The sequence below is a fragment of the Sciurus vulgaris genome, assembly GCF_902686455.1.
Source record: "Sciurus vulgaris genome assembly, chromosome: 5".
Taxonomy (NCBI): Eukaryota; Metazoa; Chordata; class Mammalia; order Rodentia; family Sciuridae; genus Sciurus; species Sciurus vulgaris.
The window spans coordinates 60,094,613-60,119,056 of record NC_136465.1 but is presented as its reverse complement, the minus strand read 5'-3'; the positions used below and the strand labels follow the sequence as shown (position 1 = coordinate 60,119,056).

General features: G+C 39.0%; 1 protein-coding gene across 7 annotated transcripts in view; it reads right to left on the bottom strand.

Moving 5' to 3' along the window:
* The window catches only part of FUT10 (fucosyltransferase 10), a 189,220-nt gene extending 165,526 nt beyond the window's left edge, over positions 1-23,694 (bottom strand). For all 7 annotated transcript variants that reach the window (XR_013763912.1, XM_079140667.1, XM_079140671.1 and 4 more), the window contains exons 1-2: positions 23,470-23,694; positions 16,264-16,555 (exon numbers count right to left, since the gene is read on the bottom strand). Coding sequence is in view for 6 of the 7 variants with exons in the window: in XM_079140667.1 (XP_078996793.1) it covers positions 16,264-16,555; positions 23,470-23,550 (373 nt within the window). In the remaining variant the exon portion in view is untranslated. The remainder of the gene's footprint in view (positions 1-16,263; positions 16,556-23,469) is intronic.
* Between the last annotated feature and the right edge of the window lie 750 nt (positions 23,695-24,444).

Here is a 24,444-nt window from a genome sequence, read left to right as displayed (position 1 = left end):
AAGTGAGAATGAAATGGCCAATGGGGAAGATCACTTCCAATTCTTCTTCGGTGACCCTACTAATTATAGCCTAGTGCTCAATTCAGCTCCATGGGTACTTGAAAACCAAAACAAACCAAGTAAACATAAAAGGTAGACAGCCATGCATGGTGGTACATGCCTATAACCCCAGCTCTTTGGAAGGCTGAGGTGAAAGGATTGCAGTTCGAGGCCAGCTTGAGCACATTAGCAAGACCCTGTCTCAAAATAAAAGGGGTAGAGATGTAGCTCAGTGGTAAAGTGCCCCTGGGCTCAATACCCAGTACCAAAACAAACAAACAAAAAATGCAATTTAATTACCTCCTTTTCCTTCCCCTCATTACTCACACACTTCTTAGAAACTGATGAGTTCTACAGGGAGACACCAGACCTTGGTTTTCTGAAGGATGTCAGTGAATAAGTCCATCTGTCATCAGTATATTCTCCTAGGCCCGAGAGAGGAGGTTCTGACCCACTTCAGAGAAAGACTTAGTGACATCTATCTCCATCTTCCATGGTGGCAATCATCCTGCAAGGCCACACAGGTCCACTGCAGAGCTGCTCCTGACTTCCTAAGGGACTCACACATAACCTGACAGGGCCTTACCTCCTCCAGGGGGCTTCCCTGCCACTGTTGCCGAGCAAGTGCCAAGATGTCAGCTGGCATACTCACCCACAGGCTAGCTTGCTGGCTAAAGTGCAGGGGTGTCATTAGATCTGGCTTACCCAGAGTCTATCCCAGGGACCAAATAACATGATCCAAAGTTCCCTGAGGAAACTCAGACCTTAAGACAGAAGCAGACAGGGTGGAACAGGCAAATAAGTTCTTCCTTCTTCCCAGTTCCAAGACACATGTTTCACATGGGCCCTCCAATGATCTCTCACAAAGATGTCTTATGGTGAAAAGTACCATCTTCTGCTTCCTTTTCTTCCTTCCAGCCACCACCTCCCTTTGCCCTCACTCTTGCTCCCTGAAACTGTCTCCCAGATGAGGTCCAGCTCTAGGAAACGTGGGCTAAGACAAAGAGTAGGATAAAGAATTAGACACAGAAGTAAGTGATTCAGTTAGAAGTGAAACAAAGACTATGTGCTTTCAAAAGACTCCTGGTGGGGGGAAAAAAACATAAATTTGTACAATTAAAGTAATAATTTTTAAAACATGCATAGATGACTCTGGATACTTTTCTCCTAGATGTACTGGTTAAAATGTCAATGGCTTCATCAGTAAATGAAGGCGTCTAAAGAATTTGTATTTACATTTTTAGATGCTAAACATTTTGGGTAGCGAATAAGACTTCTTATCAGCTGCACATTTAGATTTTAATCACATGCAACTGAAATATGTAGTTACCAATGATTTGGATGTAAAATTTAGATACTCATACTTGGGAAAGTAAAATATGAAGATTTCAATAACATTAAGGATTAAATATTTATATGCCCGTGAAAGCAAAATATTCAGTGATCAATAATTTACTGACTTTTTTTCCACCTGTTGGGAAGGAAATGAACAACTCAGTTTATATTTCTTATGCACCATAGTTGTGGTCAGTTGAAAAGATGAGGTCAAAAAAAGTGTCTGAGAGGCCAAGTAGTTAAATGAAGATGCTGAGTTAATTTTTCTCCTTGGACCCACATATACGAAGAGGTACCATTAACCCATAAGCAAGCCATCCATTCTGTCTTCAAACAAATCTCAAATCTACCCATGTCTTTCTTTCTCCACTGCCCACACCCTCATCCAGGGCACCATCGCCTCCACTTATTTTACACTTTCACATTCCAATCCATTCTCCAGAGAAGCCAGAGAGAGTGGACTGAGATAGACATCATTATTCTATGAGAGTTGCAAACATAAATTGGAACCAAATAAAGTAATGATCATATCACACCATCCCTACTAAAAACCTTCTGATATGTTCCCACAGCTCTGAGCATATATCAAACTTCTTAGGGCTGGAGACAGAGTTCAGTGGTAGAGCCCTTGCTTGGCATCGTGATGCCCTGGATTCAACCCCAGCACCACACACACACACACACACACACACACTTACTTCTCCATGTGTTGAAGCCCTTGACAACCCGTGATTACCTGCGTGGCTTCTGCCTGCCACAGGAACCTCAGCCTATCGGCCCTCCCTAGGTTTCCCCTCAAACCTCACTATACTTCTCAGCTTTCCACTCTCAATTTCGAGTTAGTCCTCAGAAAGGCCTCCCTGCAGCTCAGCCTAAAATCAAAATGCTTGTGCCTCACGTATACACTGCTGGTGGAGTTGCAAATTGGTGTAGCCCCACTCTGGAAAGCAGTATGGAGATTCATCAGAAAAGTTGGAATAGACCTGACATTTGACTCAGTTATTCCATTCCTCAGTTTATACCCAAAGGACTTAAAACTTACTATAAACATACTACAGTAATGCAACCACTTCAATGTTTATAGCTGCTCAATTCACAATAGTACATTGTGGAACCAACCTAGATGTCCTTCAATAGATGAATGGATAAAGAAACTGTAGTATATATACACAATGGAATATTATTCAGCCATAAAAACAATGACTTTATGACTTCTGCTGGTAAATGGATGGATCTTTTGGAGAATATCATGCTAAGTGAAATAAACCAATCCCAAAAAACCAAAGGTTAAATGTTTTCTCTGATAAGTGGATAATGATACATAATGGGGAGAGGGGAGAGAGTGGATGGGGCAAGAGAAGAATGGAAGAACTTTGGATTGTGTAGAGGGAAATGGGGGGAGGAGGTGGAGGAAGGAAATCATTACCCTATGTACATGTATGATTACACAAATGGTGTAAATCAATACCATGTACCATCATAGAAACGAAAAGTTGTACCCCATTTGTATACAATGAATCAAAATGCAGTGTGTTATAATAAAAAAAAAAAGCCTATGCCTATCTGGTAACATCCTATTTATGAATTTCATAAGCTCTGTAAGACAACCTGTTTAGTTTTATAATCCCAGCACCTGGCCCAAGGATACACATATAATGTCTCTTAGACACCAGGTGTGTAAAGAAATAAGAGAGCAGAACTCAATATGGATCACAGATACACCCTGACATACTCTCAAATTCTCCCAGATCATGACTATTATAGCATACTGTTTCCTTAAACAAATGCAATTATACAGACTAATTCACCTGGATCCAAATCAAGTTAGCTGTCTTAATGAATTGAAGATTAGAACATTGCACTATCTTCTGTCTTATAATCACTGTTAATTAAGACACTGGATCTTTGTGCTCATTTCTATTATTAGCACTGTAGTTGACTTCCATCAGAGGAATGATTTTTTTTTCACTAATAAACAGTATTTTTAACATTTCAAAGGAGTTTCATCAAATGCAATAAGTATATAATGCAAGACAGGTGAGAAACAGCTGATTTCACCCAAGAAGCAGGTGACTCTCCTTAGCATCTTGCAAAGGTCAAGTGACCCGAATCTGTGCCCTAGAACGACTTAGATAAGTGAATCAACTTGTGAATGTAAAATTTATGGGAACAAAGTCCTACCACCCTCACTCTTCGGTCTAATTTGTTTTGTTTTAATTTTCAAGAATAAAGAGAAACACATCAACTAAAGCTACATAGCTATATTCTATATGTCCATGAGCTGTGTCATCTGGTCTGAAGAATGGAGTTGCCAGCTTGTCTTGGAGGATTTCTGGGTATTAGAGAATCTTCCTGGAACTGGACTGGAGCCAGCATTTCCATTGGCCCAAATTGTTGAAACCGCAGTCCTGAAATCTGTCCACTGTCTCCTGCTGCCAGACAGAGGGGAAGTGCCTGACTTGAGAACTCATCATTTCTCTGATTCCTTTCCAATGTTTAAGGTCAACCTGAGAAATGCAGTCAGACCTCCATCCACTTTTGCTCCTTCTTTCATCCTTTTGTTCCCATGTGAAAAAACTAGAACAGAGAGGGTTTAAAAAAGAAGGGAGATGCTAAGTCAGGGAAAAGACCAAGAGAAGGCCTAGCCCTTAATGAATAACCCTTAAAACTAAATATTATGAGGTTCATTAAAGCCTTGCCCTTACATCAAACTAAATGGAGCAAACCTCTGTTGATTTTTTTTTTAAACTGGAAAGACTAGAAACCAACTTACATTAATAGATAATATTTTCATGGGGAGAAATGAGTACATTAGCTATAAGAAATATTAACTTCTTTGCATAACCAATACTTTTCTTTAAAGGTATCTTACAAAGCAAAACAGCCTAGGAATCATATAATTTATTAGTAATTTCTGTTACTTCATATTTAACTACCTTTTAAGACAAAATGTCTTTGTTAATTTTTTATTTGTGTCAAATAAAATCACACAGTTTTTATTTGTTTATTTTTATGTGGTGCTAAGGATCGAGCCCAGTGCCTCACATGTTCTAGGCAAGCACTCTCCAAATCCCACACAGGGCTTTTTAAGTGAAATACCACACATAGTTTTATCAGGAGATCACATAGGACATCCCCATCCCCTATTTCCACAGGCCAGATGATGTGCTAATTCTTCCAGGTATTTCTTCTGTACTTAGGCTTTGAAAATATCTGAATAACATGCTATTTCTTGATTTCTCAGTTTTTTAGATAATACCTATTTTCTTGCTGTTATGGAAGATGTAGATTTTAACTGTCCCATGTCACCATGGGCCCCACACATTTGTCCTTCACTTCATCCATTTTTTATTAAATCTGTATCCAGTGTTTTCATTATTAAAAGTATAAATACTATTTACTACTGAGTTAAACCAGAGCATTACAATTACTTTTTCTTCCTTGAAAATGTATTTTAATGGTGTAACTCAATGATATAGCACATGTTTTAGCATGTATGAGGTCCTAGGTTCCAGTTCTAGCAACAAAAGGAAAAAAAGAGAGCAAGAGAGAAATCAATCTTTCACAAGGACAAACTGACATATTTCTGACAGAATTTGAAACTTCAAAAGCAGAGATTCTGAATAAGTTTGGAGTGGGACCCAGAGAATTAACAAACAAAGTTGTTTCTTTGTTTTTGTTTGTTTGTTACCTGGGATTGAACCCTGGGGCACTTGATCACTGAGCTACATCCCCAGTCCTTTTATTTATTTATTTTTTTTACTTTAAGACAAGTCTCATTAAATTGCTGAATTCATGATCCTCCTGCTTCAGGCTCCTGAGTCTCTGAGATTACAGGTATGTATGACTGCATACAGCTATTTCTTTGTTTTTAAACTATAATCCTAGGATAATCTAAGTTTGGGAACCACTCATCTATAGCAAAATTAGGACTCTGATAAACTCTTAAATTTTAGAAATTAAAATGACAGAGGATTTGGGTTCAGTTCTCTACCCTTCTAGTATCACCAGGAGAAACTTTCTAGGGACAGAAATGAATTTGGCACAAGTTCAAGGAATGACTCATGCTTTATGTTACATGAACGAGTAACAAAATTCAACACAACTATTCCAAGAACCAAAGTCTGGGCCAGTGTTGGGATTTCTTTACTTTCTACTAGCTACCTTAACATCTGGATGACCACTATGTTTGCACCTGCTTCATGTTGGATGTTAAGGTTATATGCCTAGGGCTGGGGTTGTAGGTCAGTGGTAGAGTGCTTGTCTAGCACATGTGAGGCACTGGTTCGATTCTCAGCACCACATAAAAATAAATAAAATGAAGGCATTGTGCCCATTTATAACTAGAAGCTTGTAAAAAAAAATATTATATGCCTAGGTTCTCAGGACAGCCTTTCCCTCATGGGATCACTCTTGGCTGCCACATTTTACCTAGTTAATATGATAATCATATCCAGCTGATAGAATATGGACTGCAATACCAGTCCCACAGCAGCCGAGCTGAACCGCAAAAGCACAATGCCAATTGTGTGGCATCCATGTTGTGCATCCAGATCCCGAGGCAGTCTTCCTCTTACAAGACTTCAGGAGCCCATTCATATCTTCTTGGGTCTTTATTTTGTCAGATAAATCATGAATAAATAGGTTTGGTGCTAATGTTTTGAAAATAAAATGTTTTCATTTTGTTTTATTTTTGCAGTACTGGGGTCCAAACCCAGGGCCTCTCATATGCTGGGCAAATGTTCTACCACTGAGCTACATCACTAGTTCTTTTTATTTCTTATTTTGAGACAGGTCTCACCAAGTTGCCCAGGCTGGCCTTGAACTTGCTATGCTCCTGCCTCAGCCTCCAGAGTAGCTGGAATTACAGGCATGCACCAACCATGCTCAGTTAGTGATAGAGGGTTTTTGTAGGCTTTTTTAAAGATATAAGCCCAGAGAGATGAGAAGGGGTAACTACACATGACCTCTATGAAAAGAAGAGTGGTAGGATTTACTGTCTTGAAAGACTCAAGAAGGATGAATCTAAAACCCACAGTGGGGAAGGCCAATGAACAACCTAGTCTACCCAAACGTCCCCCGCCAATGCTCAAGAATCTGGAAGCATTAGCTGTGTCCAAAAGTACAGATGATGATGGGACTAAGTACAAAGAATTTTTAAATGCTAGCTTAACAGACAACTAAATTTCATGCACGTGAGCAACAGTTACTTCCCCACCTGGTCTTTAGGAGGCAAAAGAAAGGGTCTTGGGCTGCAGGTTCAATGACCACTTAAGTCAGGAGGACAGTGCTGAAAAAAGAATTAAGTGATCATTTATGGACAAGGTATTGGGAAGCTCAGTTGTCTTTCCTCACTCAGCTCCCAAAGGGATGGCATCCGCATGCTACTCTCCAGATTAAAAATTCAAAATTCTTGTTGGAGATATGTGACTAGAACAAGCGAATACTCCACCAAAATAAGATAATAAAAATAATAATAAAATGATAAGTTCCCTTGCATAGCTGAGCTGTGAACTGCAATTATTGAGTTATAATAAAGAAGTCCTAAATAATCAAAAAACTAAAATCCTCATTTTCCTTCTTGGGAAGCTGACAGACAATCGTTAAGATTACCAAAAAATGGAAATATAAGATATTACTTAGAAAATAACTAGAATTGAAAATGATTGCTTCTAGGGACTGGAAAACAGGAGCAGATTAATCTGTTTGCTGGAAATAAGCCTCATTCCCAAACATATGCTCAACTTCATAAGTGAATAAGTGTAGCAAAATATAATTTAAATAAAACAGGGTTTTAGTTATAGGGGTTGATGAACTCCTGTGTGATGAATGTCAGGTACAATAACTAAGGGAATATCTCAAACCCCAACGAAGATAAAATTTAAAATTTTCCCATCTCCTCCTCAACTCTATGTGAGGATCAGGCCGGGATCGCTTATTCACTCACTCATTCAACAATGTTGCCTGAAGCCTGATGCACACCAGGCACAGTTCTCAGCAGTCGAGCTACTACAATGAACCCAAGGCCCAGTTCAAATCAGTCAGCAAATGAGAAAGAGAAGTTCAGTGAGTGACAGGGTTAGGAAACAAAAAATGAAGCCGGGTAAGTGTTTCCACCATCAGAGAATACTACAGAAATAGAATACTATTCCAGAAAGGAGGTGAGGAAAGTGTCATCTAGGTAGAGCTGTGGTTAGTGTGAAGGAGCAAGCTGGAAGCACATCCCAGGTGCAGGAAGACAATGACAGGTTCTGAGGCTAGAGAACACCTGCATGTCTATCTTTGAGAGACTCAGGAAAGCAGTGGAGGGTGGGGTGAGCAAGGGAGGAAGACCTGGAAGGGGATTTGAAGAATGTAGTGTGGTGCAGTGGGGTAGGTCAGGGCAGGGGTTGGGGGGACAATAAGCAGAGTTTCACAGGCCACAGCAAAGACCTGGAGTTTTAATGAGATGGGAGATCACTGGAGGAGTTCTGAGTAGAGCTTCATGAGAGCATTACCTTATATAATATCTCAAGACCCAGTGAAGATAATCATGTTAACTAAAACAACACATAATCATTTGTATAAGTTAAAATGGAATATCTATTTAAAAGAAGGGGTTCGATTATAGCAGATAGGTTGAATCTATCACTCACTTAGGACCTTCTTTTCCATGTTCAGTTTGGTTACTGACCAACAATCCAGTTAAGCCCATTTCTTTACCGTCTCCCAAATAAGGCATAATAAATCAAGCATGTAATTGACAATTATATACTATCTGCATTTAATAATGCACGGAGTCTGAGATAAAGTTAACCTCTGGAGTGAAAAACTAGTGTATGCAATGGGTGAGATCAGCAGACATCTTTGCCACTGAGATTGGTCCATAGATATGTCTTGGAGACACCCACCAGGTACAGAAGCATAAGCAATCTACCACAGCTGGCACTGTATCAACAATAAAAGAACTGTGGTACTGTATCTGCTTGTTTTCCATGCATCTCTATCATAGAAGGGGCTTGGTGGCAAGTGACAACTCTCAAAAGAGACAAAACCGGATATCAGAATGAACCAAGCAGACAAATATCAAGGTTTCAAGGTCATTATGAGACAGAAACTCCAACTTGCCTCCACTCACAGAATTTATAGAAAGGATGAAGGAGAACCTATTCCACAGTTCACAGATTGCTCAATGAGGTCAAAAATGTAGAAAGGGTGGGAGAGAAGAGTCTGTGAGGAGACCAGGGAGAGTTTCCATGGAAAGTGCTGTTGCCCGGCCTTGAATCCCTGGTTTCAAAGGGGCTACCTAGAGAATTGTGCAGTGCAGAGACAGGACTGGTGCCTACATGTCTGATGCAGCTCAGGAATACTGTGGCTTGGCACATCTTCTCAGGAAAGTGGAGGGAATAAGGTGACGCCAGGAGGATTGCTGAGCCACCAAAGCTGGTGGGTGTGAGAGGCAGGTGAGCACGTTTCACAGGCACATGTGGGGAGTCTTGGTCCTCCTAAAAAAGTCCTGGGAGAGACAACAAGGGCTCCAGAGAAAAAAGCTTGGTGTATTCTACAGGATGCCAGTAGCTGGGAGGCTTTCCCACATAACTACCCAGAGCAGAAAGGGAAAGGAAACTAAAAAAGGTAGAAGTCCAACAAGGAAATTCTAAGTATTAGGAAAAAGACCCAGAATGGAAAAAAGTACACTCTTATCATTTGCCAGGTCCTCTGAGGATATCAGCTTTAACCACCTGGTAGAGTCAGAGGACATGAAGCTACCAATCTAAGTAAGAAATACCCTATTCTCCCCACCTCTCCTCATTGCAACTCTGGTTGGCTCCACAAAGCAGCTAGTGAGGAAGAGAGAAGAGCATCAAGGAGTGAGGACAGAGCAAAAAGTCCAAAGCAGTCTTCCAGAATACAGAGATCTGAGCTGGGAAATGCAAGAAGATACAACTAGGCATGCTTGAAGCTTGGATTCTACATGAGACTGAATACTGCATTTACTAAATCTGAAACTGTTTTTGCAATTTGAAGTGATCAAAAGATTGTCATTCCTAAGAGGGAACACAAAAGCAGGAGATCAGCTAGAGTTGAAAATTAATTCTGGAGAGGTGAATTAACTTCCTTGATATTTTTAAAGGCAAAAAATTAAAAACACAAAGAATGTGTATTGATCTTATTCTACACATCATGTTTGCTTATCATACAGGCCATGAATAAATAAATAAAATGTCTTGCATGAAACCCAGATGAGGGAGAAATAAACAGCAACAGAATTCACTGTTTAACATTTACAAAGGAGAAAGATGCTGGGTGTGCTAGGTTTCTGCAGTTGTGATAAAATACCTAAGATAAAGCAACATATAGGGAGGAAAAGATCTGGTTTGGCTTATTTATTTCAGAGGCTTCAGTCTAAGTCACTTGGGCCCATCACTTTGGACCTGTGGCAAGGCAGAACATCACACCAGGGAGCACGTAGCGGAGCAAAACTGATCACCTCTAGGTGACCAGGAGGCAAATAGGGACTGGGGTTCCAATATCCCCTACAAGGGCATACCTTCAATGACCTAACTTAATTCCACTATGCCCCACCTCCTAAAGGTTCCATTACCTCCCAATAGCACCACTGGATGGGGACCATGAGCTTTTAGGGGACACTTAAGTTCGACAACACTGATACACATGTTTATGGCCTCTGCTGTACTGGTGTGGTAAAATATGAATAGCTAGAGTAAGAGTTATAGAATCAAATGTTCGGATTTGGATACATATCCAGGCATTTACCATCCATGTGACCTTATCCAAGTCACTGACATTCCCTATAAATTACTTACCTCTCTCTAAAATGATAATCATACCTAGGGTAATACATGGTGTTACGGACATTTTTATAAATAAAAGAATACATGGAGAGTGTTTATTTGTGCCTAGCACAGAGCCTATACTGATTATTGACAGTGATGAGGGCTCCCACTATTCTGTTAGAGACAGAGGAAGCTAAGGAGGCTTTCTCATATTTTGGATGATCTATCACTCAAGACTTTGTTTACTGTAATTTCAAGATCACTAAGCAACCAAATGATCCCAATTCCATTTGCAAACTAACTTGATCATTAGGAGTAAATTCCTTGAACAATGAACAACAGGACTCCTGTGACCAGGAAATCAGTTTTTTGTTATAAACATGAATCTCCTGTTTAGATCAATACAATTCAAGTTGATTAAGATTAAGGTCTGATAGTTGCTTGGTGAACTGAAAAAAAAAAAAAAAAAAAAAGACTACACATAGAGGGATGAGGATTCCACCAGAGGACTAACCTTGAGTGACCCTGTCTGAACAGCTGGGCTCTCCTGCTACCTCCCTCTCTTTAACTATAATGATTACACCAAGACACTGAGAAATCCCAAAGCATCCCCTGAAACAAAGAAAGCCTCTACTGTATTTGCTATCATTTGTTCTAAATGAATCTCATAACTCTCTAAAAACTAGAAATGCATATATGGTACAGATAACAACATTCAGGGGACCTTTGCAACCAAAACACTAACATGTTCTGTCACCTGTCACTCTAAAGCTGGTCTTTGCTGCCTTGCTGGTGATATTTCATGTCTGAATCCACTCTCTCCTCTTTTATCCACAACCTCTTTTATAAACCCTTCCTCATGACTCATGTCCTTCAAGAAGTCTTCCCCAACACCACAAGCCATTTCTGGCTGGGGGCATATAGCTCAGTGGTAGAATATGTGCTTCATAAGCATGAGACTCTGGTTTTTATATCCAACATCCCCACCCCCCCAAAAAAAAACTAATTTATTCACTTGTGACCACATAATTTTTCTTTCAGTCAATTGTCAATGCAGCTAAATCCTTACATTTCTCAAATGGTTCAAAGCAGACCCAATATTCAATATATTTCACTGATTAAAGTCTTTCTTGCCACAAGAAATATACTTCTATTAAGCAAATAAGTCACCTCAAGGAAGAAGAAAGAGAAACTAGGCTACAAAGGTGACAAACAAAAGATGTTCTGGTTAACAAAAGCTTTGAGATCACCTAATCCTTCGAGTTTCCTTTTCTCTTAATTAGGTCAGCTTTTAATACCATAATCATTCTTTCTGCCTTTTCCTTTTCAATCCTGCTACACCAGAGTCCCACTGCAGTTTAAGTGACCTACTTAATAAGAATTTGGAGTCCTCAGACAGAAAAGTGGGTTGGTGCCTTGCCCAACTCTGCTGCCAACTGCTGTGCAATCTTGGCACATTCCCGAGCCTCCAGAGCCTCAGTCTTTTCTTTACAAAGAAGAGGTTAGACTCCATGGTCTTTTATGGCTGTAAGTATCTACGAACATTTTCTGAGCACCTATCCCATACAAAGCACTGTGCTTGATATGAGGGTGGGAGGAGGTATAAGTATAAACTGATGCTGCCTCATCATCTATTAGGGAAGAGAAGGTCATACTGTACAAAACCAAATGCCACAGTTACTTCATTTATCCTCTCTATTCCTGATTCTCTATTCCATCACTGGAATTGTGCATGGTATATAGTAGATATTCAATTAAATGATATACATGCCCTGTGGGTGTTTAGAGAAGAGACTTCATTTTAAACGAGGTAAGTTTCAAATACTTTTAAAAGGTCGTTCAACTTTCACTGACTCCCTAATACTCTAATTGGAAGCAAAATCATAAGCCAACATTCAAGCTTATCCATGCTGTTTTCAATATATCTTTCAATCCTTATGTTTCCCTTATATTGAGCTATGCTCTAGCCAATCTCCTTGTTATACTTCAGATATTACTTTTCACTCCTTCCTCCAAGCACCATTTATGCTGTTCTTCTTCACACTGAAATACCCACCAATCCTAATATGGCCCAATTACATGATTTCTCAGGGTAATTTCAAATTTCACCACATATGTATGAGAGAGAGAGAGAGAGAGAGAGAGAGAGAGAGAGAGAGAGAGAGAGAGAGAGAGAGAGAGAGTGTGTGTGTGTGTGTGTGTGTGTGTGTGTGTACACAAATACTTTTTATTTTTGGTACTGGGGATTAAACACAGGGCCTCAGGCATGCTAAGCACATACTTTACTACAGAGCTATACCCTCAACCCCTCTCCTAGTTTCTGAAGGAGACCTTAAAAAGCGTTTCTTTTCTTTTCTTTTAGAAAATGTTTCTTAATTCCTCCAATCATGTGCTTCCTCCCACCTCTGAAATCCCAAAAGAGTTGATGACATTTCTCTTGTGGTACATATAGTGACTGGCTCTGCAGTACAGCTGGGTAATATCTTTAAAGTTGTATTATTAACCTACATTGCCAAACAAATGAAGGATATTCGCTAGATTAGTCTGACAGGACAAATATAAAAGGACACTTTAGGATATAGAAACTGGATAAACAATGGTGCCAAGTTAGGAATCTTTGTGACTTATGCAGAAAATGGTGACTATCCCATTCTCAATAACCTCAAATATATATATGTATATATATTTGGAAATAAATCTAACCAAGGTAAAGAAAGACCTCTACAATGAAAACTATACAATGCTGAAGAAAGAAATTGAAGACCTTAAGAGATGGAAAAACCTCCTATGTTTTTGGATAGGTAGAATTAATATGATCAAAATGATCATACTATCAAAAGCAATATACAGATTCAATACAATCCCCACCAAAATACCAATGGCATTCTTCACAGAACTAGAAAAAATAGTCCTAAAATTCATTTGGAAGAATAAAAGGCCTAGAATAGACAAAGCAATCCTAAGCAAGAAAAGCAATGTTGGAGGCATGACAATACTGGACTTCAAATAATACTACAGAGCTATAGTAACAAAAACAGCATGGTATTAGCACCAAAACAAACATGAAGGCCAAGAGAATAAAAAAGAAGACACAAAGACAAAAATCCATATAGACACAGATATCTGATACATGACAAAGATACTAAAAACATACATTTGAGAAAAGATTGCCTTTTAATCAAAAGGTATCAGAAAAACTAAAAATTCATAAGCAGAAGAATGAAATTTGACTCTATCTCTCACCCTGCACAAAACTCAACTCAATGTGGATCAAAGACCTGGGAATTAGTCCAGAAAATTCTGCAACTGCAAGAAGAAAGTGCAGTCCCAACACTCAAACTACTGGCACAGGCACTGACTTCCTTAGCAAGATTTCTAAAGTGCCAGAAATAAAACTTAGAATCAATAAGTGGGATGGGATCACATTAAAAAGCTTCTGCAGAGCAAAGGAAACAATTAAGAGCATGAAGAGAGTCTACAGAATAGGAGCAGATCTTTGCCACCAACTCCTCAGACAGGGGAATAGTATCAAGAATATTTAAACAACTCTAAAAGCCTAACAATAAAAACAAAAAAAATTAAAAATAAAGCAATTAATAAATGGGCAAAAGAACTAAACATATACTTCTCAAAAGAAGAAATACAAATGGCCAACAAATAAATGAAAAGATGTTCAATATCTCTAGCAATCAGGCAAATGCAAATCAAAAGTACACTGAGATTTCATCTCACTCCAATCAGAATGGCAAATATCAAGAACACAAATGATATCATCATCCATAGAAACATAAAGATGTACCCCATTTGTGTACAATGAATCAAAATGCAGCCTGTAAAAAGAAAAAGAAAAAAAAAAAAGAATACGAATAATAACAAACGCTGGTGAGGATGTGGGGGGAAAGGTATACTTATATATTGTTGGTGGGGCTGTATTAGTACAACCATCCTGGAAAGCAGTACGAAGATTCCTCAAAAAACTAAGAATGGAACCACCATATGACCCAGCTATCCCACTCCTTGCTATATATCCAAAAACTCTAAAATAAGCATACTATAGTGATACAGTTACATCAATGTTTATAACAGCACAATTCGCAATAGCCAGGTTATGAATCAGCTCAGATGCCCATCAACAGAAGAATGGATAAAGAAAATGTGGTATAAAAGCACAATGGAGTTTTACTCAGTCATAAAGAAGAATGAATAAGACTAGAGAGCATCATGCTAAGTGAACTAAACCAATTCTAAAAACCCAAAGGCCAAATGTTCTCTCTGATATGTGGATGTTAACACATAAGTGGGTCAGGGAGGAAAGAATAGACATTCATTGGATTAGACAAAGGGGAATGAAGGGAAGGAAGGGGGGTTGGAAATAAGAAAGACAGTAGAATAAATTGGACATAACTTTCTTGTGTTCGTGGATGAATAAATGACCAGTGTAACTCCACGTCATGTACAACCACAAGAATGGGATCCTAATTAGAATATATTACACTCCGTGAATGTATAATACATCAAAATACATTCTATTGTCATGTATACCTAAAGAGAACAAAATATTTTAAATGAAAAAAAAATAAGCTAGACACAGAAAATCAAGGATCAAATATTTTTTCTCATATGTGGAAACTAGAGCAAAATAAGGCAGGGAAAAGGTGGGAGCAGGAGGATCCCATGAAAATAAAAGAGAGATCAGTGGAGTAAAGGAAGGGGATTGAGGGAAAAGCGGGAGGAATGGGAAAAGGGAAGACCAGTTAAATAAAAAGAAGAAAGACCAGTAGAACCCCCTGGGAAGGGAGCAGGCAGAGGGAGGAGGAGAGGGAGAGGTAAAGCACTAGGGACTGATTTGGAGCAAATTAAATTCCACATATGTATAATTGTGCCAAAAACAACCTTAATATTATACATAACTATTATGAACTAATAAAAAATAAAAATAACTAAAAAGGGCTGGGAGTGTAGTTCAGTGGTTTAATGCCCTTGGGCTCCTTCCCCAGTATAGGAAAAAAAAAAAAAATTTGTATAAAATTACCTCCAGGCTATATGTCTGAGCTATATCTGAAACATAAATAAATTTTGTGTTTAGATCTGGATTCCATCCCCAAGATAATACTCATGTACATACAAACAGTCCAAAATCTGAGAAAATTAAAAAGTCTAAAACACTGCTGAGCCCAAGAATTTCAGGTAAGAGATACTTAGCCTGTACTTGGAATTTCTCTGGATTTTTAAGTATCTGGAATTTCCCTGAATGCTTACCTATAACAGGACACTGCCCTGACCAACTAGTGGAGCATGCATTCCACTTGGTTTCTAATGAACTCATTTTCTGTATTACTTAAACTGTTATTAGGCAGAACATTGAGAAGGACAGTCCTACCTCTCCAGAACCAGCAACAGACACACACATATGTATACATTCATAACCACTCTAAAACAGATTTCTTTTCATTGACTTCCTAACTGAAGCAACTGGCTTCACATGCATTTGGTCAATCTGCTAAATGGTCTCCCTTGACCCACCTCTTATCACCCAGATGCTCTGTATTCCCAACCTCTGCTTGTACCCTGCTAACTCCATCCATTGGGGTTTGGTTGCCCTTCAATCCCAGCATGACAGATAATCAGCCTCAAGAACTTTTGAAAGGTGATACTGAATAATCTTTTTATTTTTATTTCTGATTAATCTGACATCAAAGAAATGAAGAACACGATGCTTGGCTTAAGTACAATTAGACATCTGTCACTGTAATCTAAACCTCTGGCTTTCATCACAAGTGACATTTTGAATTCATGTCAGCATATATGCAATACCCAATTCCCTGATAACAGATGCAATAAGCACAAAACTTAACTGTGAAAAGATGAGAAAAAAATCTCTTCTCCCCCGTAAATACTAAGTGGTCTGGACAAAAATTTCTTTGCTGGTCAAGTTTCCTTGACATTTATATTTGCTAAATACTCAGGGCTTCCACAGAGTGAACAGGAAACCAGGCATGCTTAAGTGTCTTCAAGGGGAGCTCCTCCCTCTCTTCCTCAGGAAACATGCAGTAACTCGGTTTTGGAGTGAAGCAGTAGCAGGCAAAGGGAGAAAGGCAGAAGCCCTACTTACCATAGAAGAGGAACGCCTTGGTCATGGGATGGTGCCAGTAGGTCCGATTGATGGTGAAGAAACAGGCATCTGCTCCACATTGGCCCAGCCGTCCTGTTTCCCCTGTTAGTGGGGACCACCACAGCATAATGGGGTTTTCGATTTCCAGTTTTTTCTTCCTAGTCAAGGTCAGTGCTTCTTTCTTAAAAAATGGATTGAGATGTTTAGATTCTTCCTCCGAATTTTTATGTCCATCTTGCAAATTGGAATTTTTAAATGTCTTCCTTTCAAATTTTCCCAGCTCAACCACAACCTAAAAGTGAAGGCAATTATTACCAGTCACATTATTTAACTTCCATCAGCACATCTCATTCATCTTGATGATTTAGCCCCCTATAAATTTTCTATTGCTGCTGTAACAAATTTCCATGAACTTACTAATTCAAAACAGCATACACATTATTATATAGTTCTGAAGATTAGAAATTTGAAATGAGACTCACTGGGCTAAAATCAAGGGACCAGTAGGGCTAACATTCCTGTTTGGAGATTGGGAGAATCTGTTTCCCTGCCTTTTCTCTCTTGGAGGCAGCCCACAACTCTGGGCTCATGGCCCTCTACCTGCATCTTCAAAGCCAGCAGCATTGAAGGCTATGGCTCTTTTGACAATACTTCTCTGTCTGATCAGAGCCTGGAAAGACTACTGTTAATGACTCAGGTGATCACATTGGGCCTCCATGGATAATTCAGGATAATCTCCTGTTTTAGTAGCTATCACGCTGCCTTAACAGAACACCTGAGACTGAGTAATTTACAAAGAATTGAGATGTATTTCTTATAGTTCTGGAAGTTAGGAAGTACAAAGTCAAGGGGTTCTTGAGCAGGAAAGAAAGACAAGCTCATCTTTTGATCAGGAACGCACACCAGGGAAAACTCCCTGACTTCCACCGTAAGACACTCATCTGCCCTCATGACTTCATCACCTCTTAAAGGTCCCACCTCTCAATCCTGTTGCACTGGGGACCAAGTTCCCAACGTATGATCTCTAAGAGATACACTCACACCAAAGCACGTCCCTCTGTGTGTATCACATTAATCCCATCTGCAAAGTCCCTTTTGCCATGGGAAGTGATATATTCACAGGTTCCAGGCACTGGGGCATGAAAAGAGCCTCCAAAATAATAATTCTACTAGACACTTAGACACATTTCCCTTCCGTTTCATTGGCATATATAGTGTCCAGGAAAGGTCTTGTCCCTTCAAAACTATGATAGGGTTTTTTACCTGTCTACAACTAAAGATGACACTCCAGGGAAAAAGAGTTGTAAATTACCAGTGGGTTACCTTTATTACAACCAAAGATGTCATAGCATGAGTGTTATATTTCTAATAATACCTGTTATAGCACTGACACTATAAAGTATATCAGCAAAACTCCCTGGAACCTGTGTTATCAACCTAGTCAACCACTGAGGACTGGATCGCCACTCCCTTCCACACAAAACCACATTTTTACCTACTTCAGGATAGTCTAAGTCTGGGTCACTGGACAGCCAGGTCATCAGAAAGAGTAATCTGGAGGGGAACAGTAAACTGAGAACCAATAACCAATTAGAAACAGTAAACTGAGGACCAAGTGTTCTCCAAAAGTGCTGCCTTTTTATCAAATTTTAAGATTTAATACCAATATGACCTTACAAAAATGTTATCAAAAGGGTTATTTTACATGTACTTTAAACTTCAATGATCAGACTATGAAGCACATAAAGCTGTTAAAAGAAGGTACATTTACATTTTTCCTGTAGTCAGCCTTCTGTATATGCAGGTTTCACATCTATAGATTCAACCAACTATGGATCAAAAATATTCAAAGAAAAATTTGCATCTGTACTGGACATGTACACACTTTTTTTTTTCTTGAATTATTCCCTAAACAATAAAGTATAACAACTATTCACATAGTGTTTACCCTGTGTTGGATATTATAAGCAATCTGAAGGTGACTAAAAGTATATGGAAGAAAACAAATAAGAGAAATGCAAATCAAAAAATAAGAGAAATGCAAATCAAAACCACCCTAAGATTCCATCTCACCCCAGTCAGAATGGCGATTATCAAGAATACAAGCAACAATAGGTGTTGGCAAGGATGTGGGGAAAAAGGTATACTCATACATTGCTGGTGGGGTTGCAAATTAGTGCAGCCACTCTGGAAGCAGTGTGGAGATTCCTTAGAAAACTTGGAATGGAACCACCATTTGACCCAGCTATCCCACTCTTCGGCCTATACCCAAAGGACTTAAAATCAGCATACTACAGAGATACAGCCACATCAATGTTCACAGCTGCTCAATTCACAATAGTCAGATTGCAGAACCAACCTAGATGTCCTTCAATTGATGAATGGATAAAGAAACTGTGGTATATACATACAATGGAATATTACTCAGCCATAAAGAATGATTAAATTATGGCATTTGCAGGCAAATGGATGAAATTGGAGAATATCATGCTAAGTGAGATAAGCCAATCTCAAAAAACCAAAGGACGAATGATCTCACTGATAAGTGGATGATGACACATAATGGGGGGTGGGAGGGGTTAGGGTTAGAGTTAGAGTTAGGGAGGGGGGCAAGAATGGAGGAAGGAAGGACTGTATAGGGGGAAGCGGGGGAGGGAAAAAATAACAGAATGAATCAAACAACATTATCCTATGTAAATTTATGATTACACAAATGGTATGCCTTTACTCTATGTACAAACAGAGAAACAACATGTATCCCATTTGTTTACAAGAAAAAAAAAAAAAAAGAAAATATATGGGCTACATACAAATAGCACACCATTTTAAATAAAGGACATGGGAATCTGCCAATCTGGTATCCACAGAGGGTCCCAGAACCAATCCCCTGTGTATACCAAGGGATGACTACATTAACTCCTGCACAGCCAGCCACAGAGGCATTTTCTGTGTGGCAATCAGGCCCCACCAGCCAAGGATTTGCTTGCTACTCCTGTCACTGGTCACCAATGTATGACGTGGAGTCTACAAGTCCCTGGAGATGGCCCATAAATTTCATTAGACTCTCGAAAGTATCCAAGGCCATCAAAAATAGTAGAAACCACAGATTGAAAGCCAAAGAGTACTCCAAAAGGAGTAAGGAATTTTTTTTAGCTTCGAAAAATCATAAGACACCAAAGTCTACATTAAAACAACCAAACAATCCCTGAAAACTAAAGCCTAACCCTTGCTGATAGCTTTCTCAGCAAATTTGTAATATTAATAGCATAATAATAATAGCACCTTGATGGAACAGAGTTGACTTATAACTGTACACTATCTTTTCATTTGACCTTCCCCTGCAAATGTACAACCACTAACCTAAAAGAAAAAAAAACACATGGCTTTTGGCTTAGGATCAGACTTCCTCAACAGGACTCCCATAGCACAAGAAATAAAAGCAAGAATCAACAACTTGGATAGATTCAAACTAAAAAGCTTTATCTCAGCAAAGGACACTATCAGCAATGTGAACAAAGAGCCTACAGAGTGGGAGAATATCTTTGCCACTCATACTTCAGATAGAGTGCTAATTTCCAGAATATAAAAAGAACTCGAAAAACTTTACACCAAGAATACAAATAACCTAATCAACAAATGGGATAAGGAAATGACCAGACACTTCACAGAAGGGGATCTACAAGCAATCAACAGATATGTGAAAAAATGTTCCACATCTCTAGTAATAAGAGAAATGTAAATCGAAACTACACTAAGATTCCATCTCACCCCAATTAGAATGGCGATTATCAAGAATACAAGCAACAACAGGTGTTGGCGAAGATGTGGGGAAAAAGGTACACTCATACATTGCTGGTGGGGTTGCAAATTAGTGCAGCCACTCTGGAAAGCAGTGTGAAGATTCCTTAGAAAACTTGAAATGGAGCCAACCACCATTTGACCCAGCTATCCCACTCTTCGGCCTATACCCAAAGGACTTAAAATCAGCATACTACAGAGATACAGCCACATCAATGTTCATTGCTGCTCAATTCACAATAGTCAGATTGTGGAACCAACCTAGATGCCCCTCAGTTGATGAATGGATAAAGAAACTGTGCTACATATATACAATGGAATATTACTCAGCCATAAAGAAGAATAAAATATGGCATTTGCAGGCAAATGGATGAAATTGGAGGATATCATACTGAGATAAGCCAATCTCAAAAAACCAAAGGACAAATGATCTTGCTGATAAGTGGATGATGACACATAATGGGGGGGGGAGGGGGGCAAGAATGGAGGAAGGAGGGACTGTATAGAGAGAAAAGAGGGGTGGGAGGGGTAGGGAGAAGGGGAAAAAAATAACAGAATGAGTCAAAAACTATTACCCTATGTAAATGTATGATTACACAAATGGTATACCTCTACTTCAGGTACAAACAGAGAAACAAGATATATCCCATTTGTTTACAATAAAAATAATTTTTTTAATAAAAGCCATGGGATAGGGCTGGGAATGTAGCTCAGTGGTAGTACACTTACCTAGCATGTGCAAGACCCTGGGTTCAATCCCCAGTATATGTGTGTAAATGTGTGTATGTGTGTGTGTGTGTGTGTGTGTGTGTGTGTGTGTGTGTGTGTGTATTTGTTTATAGTCAGCCCCAGATATCATTATCAGGTGGCAGGAAATACGGGGGGGACAGAGGAACATATTAAAGCCACAAGGATAAAAATCAGTCAGATCCACAATCTAAAATTCAAAAGGAAAAATAACCCAGTTTCTTCAACATGTCTGTGACATGTAATAAAATGTGGGATAAAAGAAACTTGCAAAAGAAAAAAAGACAAAGCAAAAACCTGAGACACACCAACCAAATATAATATGTAGAATTTGTTTACCCCAGACTCAAAACAATCCATTATTAAAAAAAAAAAATTTTGACATTTTTAAGAAAATTGGGAAAATTTTAACATGCCTAGGGTACAGAAGATAATGAGTAATTATTGTTAACTTTGTCAGGTGAGAGAGTAGTAATATGGTTACATGAAATTTCTAAAAGTCCCTATGTCTCAGAGATTAATACCAACCTATATCTGGGCGAAATGCTATTATGTCTGGAATTTGCTTTAAAATATTTCATATGCATTCATTTAGTTGCATTTGTGCAACTAAAAAGTAATGTTCAAAAACAAATAAAAATACAGAGAATTTACAGACACTATATACAAACTATAGTTAAATAAGAATGGATAACAATGTCTAAGAGCAATGATTTCCTCCAGAGAATAACAGTATTTTAGTTTAACTGTAGGTAAACCTAACATTTTCAAGTTTAGATTATTATTAGTTAAACAATATAGGTTATATATCTGTTATGGGCTGAACTATGCACCCAACAATTCATATGTTGAAGTCCTCACCCTCAACAGCTTAGAATATGACTGATTTGGAAGTAGGATCTTTAAAGAGACTAAGTTAAAATGAGGTCAATCCAACATGACTGGTGTCCTCACAAAAAGGGGACATTTGGATACAGGTAAATACAGAGGAAGAACATATGAAGACCCAGGGAAAAGATGGCCATCTATAAGTCAAGGAGACAGAACAAGAAGAAACAACCTATCAATACCTTGAACTTGGGACTCCCAACCTCCAGAATTGTGAGAAAATTAATTTCTGTTGTTGAAGTTACCCAATGTGAGGTTATTTTACTATGACATACCTAGCAGACTAATAGGGGATCCATGACATGACTCTGCTTATCCTTCCTTTACCCTACTCATGTGGCAAATTATTTCATCTGCCTACCCTTCAAACCAGTAAAACCAGGAATGGTTCTGAATATACAGGCATTTCCATGTGCCAGGGAAGTCTGGGAAATAACCCAAACCATACTATTGGTGGTAAACCAAAACTAAGCCAGTCTAAGGTTTAGTTCCAGTATGCATACCACTTCTGTTGCTCTGGAACTTAGAAAAGACACACACATCAAAAATATGGTGGCAATTTATTCTGACAACAAAAGAAAGCTCTTTGCTTAGATGCAGGTTTTCCTCATAACTGCAGAAAAGAGTCACAGTAAATGCTTACTAAGATCAAAGCTCCCTTATAACTTTCTGTAGAATAGAGCAGAAAACCCCAGCCCCTCCTACAGAACAGTTCCTAGATAGCTCCAAGACAAGCAAGGAAGCAGTCAAATGTTTCCTCTAAACAGAATCCCGATCTGGCTGCAGAGTGTTTGCCAAAGGGCTTTCAAAATCTTTATCTCATTCAATCTTCATCAGAAGGGGGATACTGCAGAGTCAAAAAGCCCAGGGAACACCTCTTTCCTTGGTCCTACACCTCAAAGACTCATATCCACAATCTGTAAAAGTCTTTTTAACGTTGAAATGGACAGAATGTATTTGCTACACTTTTATCATCATGGCACAATTTTTATTTCAATTTTAAATCAGCAAACAGTTTAGAGTAACTGTAGGAAATAAGTCATATATGTCAGGAAATTTATTAAGCGGTTGTTTGTATTCTGCACTGACTTTAAGACACAGAATATCTTTTAGATACTCTTCACAGAATAGTCTTTGCTTCTTCAAGAATGCCATCTTTCAAAAGTGATTAGGACCTATAATCCCAGCTACCAAGAATGTGGGGCATTACTGTCTCAAAGTAAAATAAAAAGGGCTGGGGATATAGCTCAGTGGTAGAGCACTCACCTAGCATGAGTGAGGCCCTAGGTTCAACCCCTAGTACCACCAAAAAATATTTCTAAAAGCAGATAGGAAACTTTAAGGAAGCCATTCAACTTTGACCCAATGAGATAGTCTGAACTTTGTCTAAAACCAGTACCCTACAAGAGTCACACACTGATCTCAATCTCAATGATTTTGCTTCTACCTGACATACCTGTTCACTGTACCCATTCACTCAACCTCAATTCCACATGATTAAATTTTTTTTTTTTTTTTTTTTTTTGGGGTACTCAGGGCCTTGATGCTTTCGAGGTAAGCACTCTACCAGCTGAGCTATCCTCCCAGCCCTAAATTTTTTTTAAAAAGTATTTCTCCTGCTTTAGACAATAGAAATCACCTGATCCTGAAAGATTAAGCAAAAAGTAACATACTTGGAGTTCTGTGAGAACAATGAGAATAGAGCTGGGGACATAGAAGAGATGGCAAAGGCCCAGGAATAAATCCACATTATACAACTCAAATTCTTGGTACCTGGAGTGTGATGAGCAGAAAGACAGTAGCTGTCATGCACAGGCAAGATGCCAAAATCTTCCTCCTCTGAAACCGCACCATGCTGCCCTGGGTGACTGACAGAGGGCTAGCACGGTTACCAGGTGTTCTCCAGTCAGCCCAAAGCCCGAGACAACTTCACACGGAGGAACCATCTGGGTGCCAATTTCTTGCACTGCCATTCCTGCTGGGACCTGATCTCCATGAAGGACTGAAATCTGAGGTTCTGAGTGTGCCTGGCTTGGCATCAAGAGGGAACAGCATGCAGTCTTCTTAAGCTATCATCAGAGCAGCTGGAAATTCTTCAGACAAGGCAGCATCAAAAAATTCTGTAACGGATGAATGGATAATCTTTTAGCCATAGCGCATAAGATTTAATAAATGTAGTCTTACAGGTATATCATGTAGAAGCACCAATGTTTTAAACTAAAAGGAATCTCTGAGACCACATAGTCCTAATACCTCATAGTGACGTGCCTCCCCTTAGGTCACCTAGCCCATTAGAAGAGCATGTCAAATCTACAATCAGGTCCCAAATCTAAAATTCTCTTTCACTTAATTTTCTCTGTCATAACAGGACTGAATTCCAGCACTTTCTTATATCTAGGTTTTAAAGGAGTAAAGAAGTGGAACAGAAAGTACCAGGAATAGAGATTAGGAGTAGAGCTCAGTGGTAGAACACTTGCCTAGCACACATGAGGCCCTGAGTTCCATCACTCCCCAGCACTGCAGGGGGGAAAAAAAAGAAAGAAAGAAAGAGTGAGAGAGAGAGAGAGAGAGAGAGAGGGAGGGGGGGGGAGAGAGAGAGAGAGAGAGAGAGAGAGAGAGAGAAAGAAAGAAAGAAAGAAAGAAAGAAAGAAAGAAAGAAAGAAAGAAAGAAAGAAAGAAAGAAAGAAAGAAAGAAAGAAAGAAAGAAAGAAAGAAAGAAAGAAAGAACGGACGGACTACATACCCATT